Here is a 7822-nt window from a genome sequence, read left to right on the forward strand (position 1 = left end):
GCATGCTACATCTAACAATATAATCTAAAGGCTTATATTCTTGGGTCTCTGACGCGGCTTCTCACGGGTGCCTTCACATAGCAGTAAACGACCTATTTAGTCAAGAGACTCAACTTAGGGCTAGACTTTTCTGGATCCGCTGAAAATCCATGAATGAACGATGAAGGAACCAGCAAACAGCTGAGCAGCCAGCCGCCAGCCAGATACACAATCCATCACATCCATCCATCCATCCATCCATCCATCCAACCAACCAACCAACCAACATCTCAGAAGCTTTCAAGGCCCAGGCCTATAAAGGATCATGGTCATACAAAACTGAAAACAACATCAGTATCTGTTTCGCCAGGGTGGCCCTAGAGATTCCACAGAGCTTATAAGTTGTCCCCAAAATGTAGCTCCTTTAATATGAGAAGTTTTCACTCTCTCACGAGGTAATTCGTGGATAAAAAGGAATATAAAAACCTGGCTGGTCTGGAGAGGGAAAATAATAACATATTTTTTCTTCTCTGTTCACAATCCTTGCCGTGATTAGACTACCAACGCAAGGAAATCTCTTCATTTTAACAGAGACAAGAGCCGAGTCTTAATGCTATACCAGTGTACTAGTAAAGCTCACTTCTCCCAATCTCAGTCTGTCCTGAGCATGCATACAATTCCTTTTCAAAAAATCTGCTTCCAGGACGCCTGGCTGTTTCAGTGGTTGAACCTCTGTCTTTGGCTCATGGTGTGATCCCGGGGGCCGGGGATCCAGTCCCACAGTGGCTCCCTGCGTGGATCCCACTTCTCTCTCCTCCCGTGTCTCTGCACCTCTGTCTCTGTCTCTGTGTCTCTCTCTGTGAGTCTCTCACGAATACATAAATAAAAACTTTAAAGAAATTCCCTAGTGTTTTCCTTCAGAAACCCCTTCTACAATGGTCTTTTTTGTTCAGATTCAGCCTTAAGTGTTCTTTGTCTAAAGAAGCAGGCTCTGGATGCCTGGTGGCTGGTCGTCATTTGAGCATCTGGCTTTGGCTCAGACGTGATCCCGACTCCTGGATCGGTCCCATACCCGCTCCTTGCATGGAGCCTTCTTTTCCTCTCTCTCTCTGCCTCCCTCTGTCCCTGCCCTCCCTCCCTCTCCCTCCTGATTATTAATAAAATCTTTTTTTTTAAAATTAATTATTTATTTATTCTTGAGAGATAGAAGGAGAGACAGAGCCAGAGACACAGGCAGAGGAGAAGCAGCTCCAGTGCAACCGGAGCCCGACGTGGATTCGATCCCGGGTCTCCAGATCGCGCCCTGGGCCAAAGGCAGGCGCCAAAGCCGCTGCGCCACCCAGGGATCCCAAGTAAATAAAATCTTAATAAAGGAAAAAAAAAAAAAAAAGCCAGGCTCATTATTTCAGACAGAATTATTTTCTTTCCCTCACCAAAACATGTATTCTCACGCCTTGTACGTTTCCTACACTCTCCTACTTGTCACACACGAGTTGTTTTTCCTTATCGTTCTCCAGTAGCTCCATTCCATTGGCAGGCCTTTTGCAAAATTGTAATATATTAGCTTTCTTTCAGAGAGAGAGCACTGTGTAAGTGGGGAAGGGGAGAGGAGGAATAGGGGAAATCAACCGACATCTTTCCGTTTTTAAACTATTTTTTTCTTTATTCCCGTTGAAGAGAGAAGACAGAGACAATACAGAACATGGCAAAGCAGTCCCCGCAAGGAACAGATCAGAAAGATCCCGACCCCATGATCGGCCCTGAATGAAGCAGACGCTTAACCGCTGAGAAACCGGTCCCCAACGAACAAACGGACGGCGGACGGATGAAGAACGAACGACGACGACAGACTGGATGTGACGGACGAACAACGAACAACAACGAACAGAACTTCATCCCAGATTCGTTGGGGAAACTTTGAAATATTGTCACTCGTCCTTATCTCTCCGAGCTGTCCTGTTCCCGATTTTTTACCCCGCGCCGCCTTTGAACTCCTAAGCTACAGTTCCTTTACAAAGGATGTCAGCAATATAGCATCCGAGTAGTAGGAAACCTCTCCCTCGTAAACCCATAGGACACGTAGACACAGACAGAAGCCTACAAAGTAAATAAGCCTTGGTCTCACTCCTATCTTGGAAGGTCACGAAAGACCCGTTGTTCCCATCCTCCCCGCTGCTGGTTGGACAACAAACTCACAGTGGCCAGCGACGTGACCCGCGATCCGGACCCCATCCATCCCTTTCGGTTTCCATTTCGAAAGAGAAAGCCTTTCCTGCAAAATACCCAAAGCCCAGCAACCAACCCAAACCCGAAGAGACCAGAGCAGTCTGCTCCCCAGCGAGCCGAGCACGGTTCCTCACCAACAGTCCGACATTACTGGATGAGCCCAGAGGATTTAGGTTAGGTTCTGTCCCTGGCCTGATGGCCTCATTGCCAGCTTTCTCTAATCGTGGAGATCATACATTCAGGCATGAGCAAAGCACCACCATTCACCCGTTTGGGCCCATTCTGAGCCTCAGGTTCCCCTTCCACGTGGTCCCAGGACATGAGCACTTGCTAGTAAGTATAGCCCCCTAAGCACCCAGGGTAGCCTGCCAGAGTTTCCTGTGGCTGGCGGTGTGTGTGTGTGTGTGTGTGTGTGTGTGTGTGTGTCGTGTGCTCAACCTTCCTGGCAGTTCTCTAGGGTCTGGTTCCGTTCGCCCCGCTTTTCTGCGTGCAGCGTGCACGTGGCGTGTGCATGCTCCATAAGGAGCTGGGGCGGTCCTCGGAGGAGGACGCCGGTAGACGAGGGTGATCAGTTTATTCTCTGATCTTGGTACGGGCAAGGCTGTAGGGCTTGAACTCATGTGGGAACCAGGAAGGTTTTGCTTCCGTTTCTCATCGTCAGTTTTGGCAGGTTGCCTTTAGTGATCGATCGATCCGATGGGGAAACAAACAAAACACAAAACAACACAACTTTTTTTTTTCCGTATTTGTAAAGATTCTGTTTATTTTCTCCTGAGACACAGTGAGTGAGAGAGTCGGACATCACAGGCAGAGGAGAAGCAGGCTCCATGCTTGGAACCCCGACGTGGGACTCTGATGCCGGGCCTCCCGGATCAGGCCCCCGGCTGAAGGCGGCGCTCAAAACCGCCGAGCCACCCCGGGCTGCCCACCTTTTTCTTTTTCTGTTTTGTTCTTTTAATTTTTTTTTTTTTTAGTTTCAGAAGATTTTAGTGTATGCGATGTTTACACCCAGGTTAGGGCTCATCCTCGCAACCGAAAATATAGAGTCCCACACTCCACCGACAGTGCCAGCCAGCAGTCACGCACCCCTTCATCGATTTCATTTGTTCATTTGCTTGCTTGCTTGGCTTGGCTTGCTTGCTTCCTGGCTTGCTTATGTATACATTCATTCAAGCCGGTCAGTCGTCAGCCGATCATTCTGTCATCAGTCAGTCAGTCAGTCCTTTTAATGAATCATTCATTCTTTCCTGTTTTAGAGGTGTTCTTTATTTATCCATGAGAGACACACAGAGACAGGCATGTGACAGACGCAGAAGAAGGCAGCTCCCCGCGGGAGCCCCAAGTGGGAGCCCGGGCTCCAGGACCCCAGGAGATGACCTACCCAAGGCAGATGCGGAACACGGAGCTACCCAGGCGTCCCCGTTGCTTGACTTTTCAAGGGAGCAGACAGGCAACGGCATTCAGTGGGCACAGGAGAATAGAGCCCAACTAGGACGGAGTTTTCTGTGGTGCCCCGTTTGGCCCTGGGTCCAGTGTGAAAGCCAATGAGCAGGCCCAGGAAACGTTCAAGGCTGAGATTGCCCTTCCTCCTTAAATCATTTCACAGACGACTTAAGTGAAAAGTGGTTCCTACCTATCGTATGAATAACGTCCTTTCGTCTGTTTGGGTTCTAGCCAAGACCCAGAGATCGTAGCCCCCCAACCTCAGGACTGAAAGTCGCCAGTTGATGCAGAGATAGTTAGCAGCAGCACCACAGGCAGCAGGCAGAGCCGAAGCAAGAGCCACACCGTGAGTCCAGTGTGAGGAATGTGGATCGCAGGCAGCTGGTCCATCCCTTTCCGGATCCGCCCGTCAGTAGCGTTTCCTGACACCGAACGGTCTGGACGGGGCGCCAAAGAGGCCTTGGTGGCTTTCCCTCCTCCGCCTCCTTGGAGGGGACATCTGCCCCACTCGGGGCATGCCCCGCACCCGCCCACCGCCCCACCCCCACACGCTGGCCACCGTCGGTCCCCGCGAGGCGCCTGCCTTCCGAACCACCCAGCTGCACCGGTTCCATGTCCGGTTCCGGTTCCGTCCCAGCTCCGCCCCAGGCAAGGGCGCACTTGCAAATTCATCCATGGGAGGCTTCCTGCTGCCCTCTCACTCCTACAGATCCGGGACTACCGGAGGGTGGGGGGGGGGGAGCGGTTCCCAGATGGATGTAGAAATGTCCGCCAACCGAAACCCTCCGTCCCAGCTCATCTCCCCACGACGTGACGCGACACCCTGTGCGTGTGTGAGAGAGACCCTTTGTCTCGCCGCCACCGCTACATAGCAGAACCGGGAGACAGTCCTCAAACAGAGCACGGTCCCTGAGCATCGGTCCCATCTGAACCTATTCCCTAGTTGGGATCCTAGGTGTCTAGGGATAGACCTGGAGCACGAGTCCTGTGTGTGGGAACCAGATGAACGAACGCGCAAGACCGTGGTGGCGGTGGAAGGAAGAGGTGCGGACGAGGTGTGCCCGGTGGCATACCCGCGTTTGAGCGGCTGCCTTCCACTCGGCTCCCGGCATCATCACAGCGTTTGGGGATCCAGCACCGCACCGGCTCCCCGCGTGAGCCTGCTTCTCCCTCTGCCTGCCTCCCGGCCTCCTTCTGTGTGTCTCCCTTGAATAAATACAGTTTATTTATTCATTTATTTGTTAAGATTTTATTTATTTATTTATTTATTTATTTATTATTTATTGAGAGAGAGAGAGAGAGAGAGAGAGAGAGAGAGGAGAGAGAGAGAGAGAGAGAGAGAGAGAGAGAGAGAAGAGCAGAGATCCCATGCCCGATCAATACAGTTTAAGAAATTAAACTTAAGGATCCCTGGTGCGCAGCGGTTTGGCGCCGCCTGCAGCCTGTGGTGGATCCTGGAGACCCGGATCCAGTCCCACATCGGCTCCCTGCATGGAGTCCTGCTTCTCCCTCTGTCTGTGTCTCTGCCTCTCTCTCTCTCCCTCTCTCTCTCTCTCTCCCTGAACTAAAAAAAAATCCTTAAAAATAATGAATGAATGAATGAATGAATAATAAATGAATGAATAAATAAATAAATAGATTAATTAAATAAATAAAATTTTAAAAATTAAAAAAAGAGAGTTAAAAAATGGAATGGACAGATAACTTGGCGAGGAGGATGTGTGAAGGTATGTAATGCCGCTGAGCGACTCTAGCTTAGAAAGGGTACAAGGTTCCACCGTAGGTGACGCCTGTCTTTTGGACCACAACCGAAACACAAAACAAGACCCCCTGTCCCTGGCTCAGAGTAATGGAGTTCCTGGGTCAGGCTGGAGGGGGTTCCTGTGGTCCGCAGAGTGCAGACCCCCGGTTCAGCCATCTGGACTCTTTTCCTTCCTGTCCTCGGAGACAGGCGTGGTCGCAGACGGCACACGCCTGTAAAGGCAAGGCCAGAAGGAAGAACTTCAGCATCCCTTTGGCTCTTCTTTCTGTTCTTCCGTTGTTGTGGTTCCGGTGTTGTTGAGCCTCAGCATTTCCAAGCACCTTGTAGGGGCAACCTGGGAGGCTCGCTGAGGTAAAGCAGCTGACTCTCGGTTTCGTCCGCCAGGAGGTGGCACTCTTGACTCGCCCAGTGAGGCCGTGGCGACCTCTGGAAGGAAGGTATCAGGCTCAGGTTTCCGAGGGCTCGCTGGCTCCCCGAGAAGTGGATCTGAGTGTCTCCAGGCTGTCCGATCCTATCTGAGTCTTAGGATGCGATTCCAGGGCCCGTGGCCCGCTCGGTCAGTAGAGAGCACGGCTCTTGACCTCCAGGTCGTGAGTGCGAGCCCTACCTTGGAGTAGAGATCACTTTGACAAATGGACCCCGGGGGGGGGGGGCGCGGGGGGGGGGAGAGGAGGGAGGAGAGGGGAGGGCGGCGTGGGACTGGGGAGGTCGAAAGAAAGAGAAACAGACGCCATTCTACTCAGGGAAGGCCTTGGTGATACAGGGATCCTTCCAACGGTGTCTGGTTACAATGAGAACGGATTCCCACCGACCTTCTGAAGAGGATTTAACAATCGCCAAAAAAAAAGGAAGATGACTCACTGAGAGTTTCTGAACTCTGTTCAGGTTTCTTGGAACTCATTCAGTTCCACGTTGTTCCTTTCTGTTCGCTTCCATGCAGCTTTTTCATTAGTTCCGGCAACTCCTACTGTATGTAGTTGGACGATCTCCGGATGACCAGACACCGGGATTCGTCCAGAGTGCTTTCCGCGAATCTTCTGAAAGGCAGACCGTATTGTTGCAAGACCTTCCGAACAACACCTGCACGTGACAGGAGGTCACCCACGGACGGACGTGCCTAAAGACCCGATGAGAATTCATTATAATGCAGTCGAGAGGAAAATCCCGACCAGTTTCTGTCCACACACACACACACACACACACACACTCACACTCACACACAACACACGCAGGCACGCACGCAGAGCATTTAAACAGTTCGAATGTGGAGGATGGCACTCTACCAGGACACGTTACAAGTTTAGGAATTTCATTTCGTGTTTGGAACACCGGCAGCATCACCCACGCAATATAATCTAAGAGGGCTTATGATTCTTGTCTGACAGTGCTTCTCATGGTCCTTCCCATAACAGGTAAACGACCTATATAGTCAAGAGACTCTATTTAGGGTTTGGCATTCTGGGATCCGCTGAAATCCACGAACGGATGAAGGAACCCGTAGACAGACAGCCAGGCAGCCAACCAGCCAACCAAAAACGTCTCAGAAGTTTTCAAGGCACATGCCTACAAAGGATCACGGATCATAACAAAACGGAAATCTTCATTGTCTCTTTCGCCAAGGTGGCCCCTAGGAGATTCTACAGGTGCTCTTAGAGTTGTCCCCCAAAATGAAGCTCCTTTAACGTGGAGAAGTGTTCACGTGCTTACTTAGGGGGAAGACCCGAGTAAAAACGAATCCTAAAAAATAAAATTAAATAAGTATATATCAGGAAAAAGTTAAACAACAACAACAACCACCAAAAAAAAAAAAAAAAAGGAATCTAAAAACCTTGCTGTTCTGGCAGGGAAAGGGAGAAACACACACACACACCACACACCCCACACACACCCAAAAACAAACAAACAAAAAACCCCAACCAAACCAAACCAAACCAAACCAAGCCAAGCCAAGCCAAAAACAAACAAACAAAAAAGCACATTGTCTTTGTCTTTTCTTCTCTGTTCACACTCTTATCAAGAGTAGACTACCAATGCAAGAGAATCTCGTCATTTTAGCAGAGAGAAGAGCCAAATCTCAGTTGTACACCAGTATACTAGTAAAACCCACTTCTCCCAATCTCAGTCCGTCCTGACCACGCCTACAATTACTTTCAAAGAGTCTGCTTCTGGACGCCTTGGGTGGCTCAGCGGTGGTGGAAGGTCTGCCTTTGGCTCAGGCCTGATCCCAGGGGTCCTGGATCCAGACCCGCATCGGGCTCCCCATGGAGCCTACTTCTTCCCCTGCCTGTGTCTCTGCCTCTCTCATCTCTCTCCCCTCTCTCCTCTCTTTTCTCTGTCTCTGTCTCGCTTCTCCAGTTCTCTCTTCTCTTTATCTCTCTGTCTCTCTGTGTCTGTCTCTCTTTATCTCTCTGC

At 50.5% G+C, this 7822-nt stretch overlaps 1 protein-coding gene across 1 annotated transcript in view; it reads left to right on the forward strand.

Moving 5' to 3' along the window:
• The first annotated feature begins 5382 nt into the window (after window positions 1-5382).
• Window positions 5383-7822, forward strand: part of LOC121495270 (abnormal spindle-like microcephaly-associated protein homolog) — a 172989-nt gene continuing 170549 nt past the window's right edge. Inside the window, 1 exon segment of the mRNA XM_041762503.1 lies at window positions 5383-5624. Coding sequence (XP_041618437.1) covers window positions 5383-5624 — 242 coding nt within the window.

The sequence above is a fragment of the Vulpes lagopus genome, chromosome 7 (assembly GCF_018345385.1).
Source record: "Vulpes lagopus strain Blue_001 chromosome 7, ASM1834538v1, whole genome shotgun sequence".
Lineage (NCBI taxonomy): Eukaryota > Metazoa > Chordata > Mammalia > Carnivora > Canidae > Vulpes > Vulpes lagopus.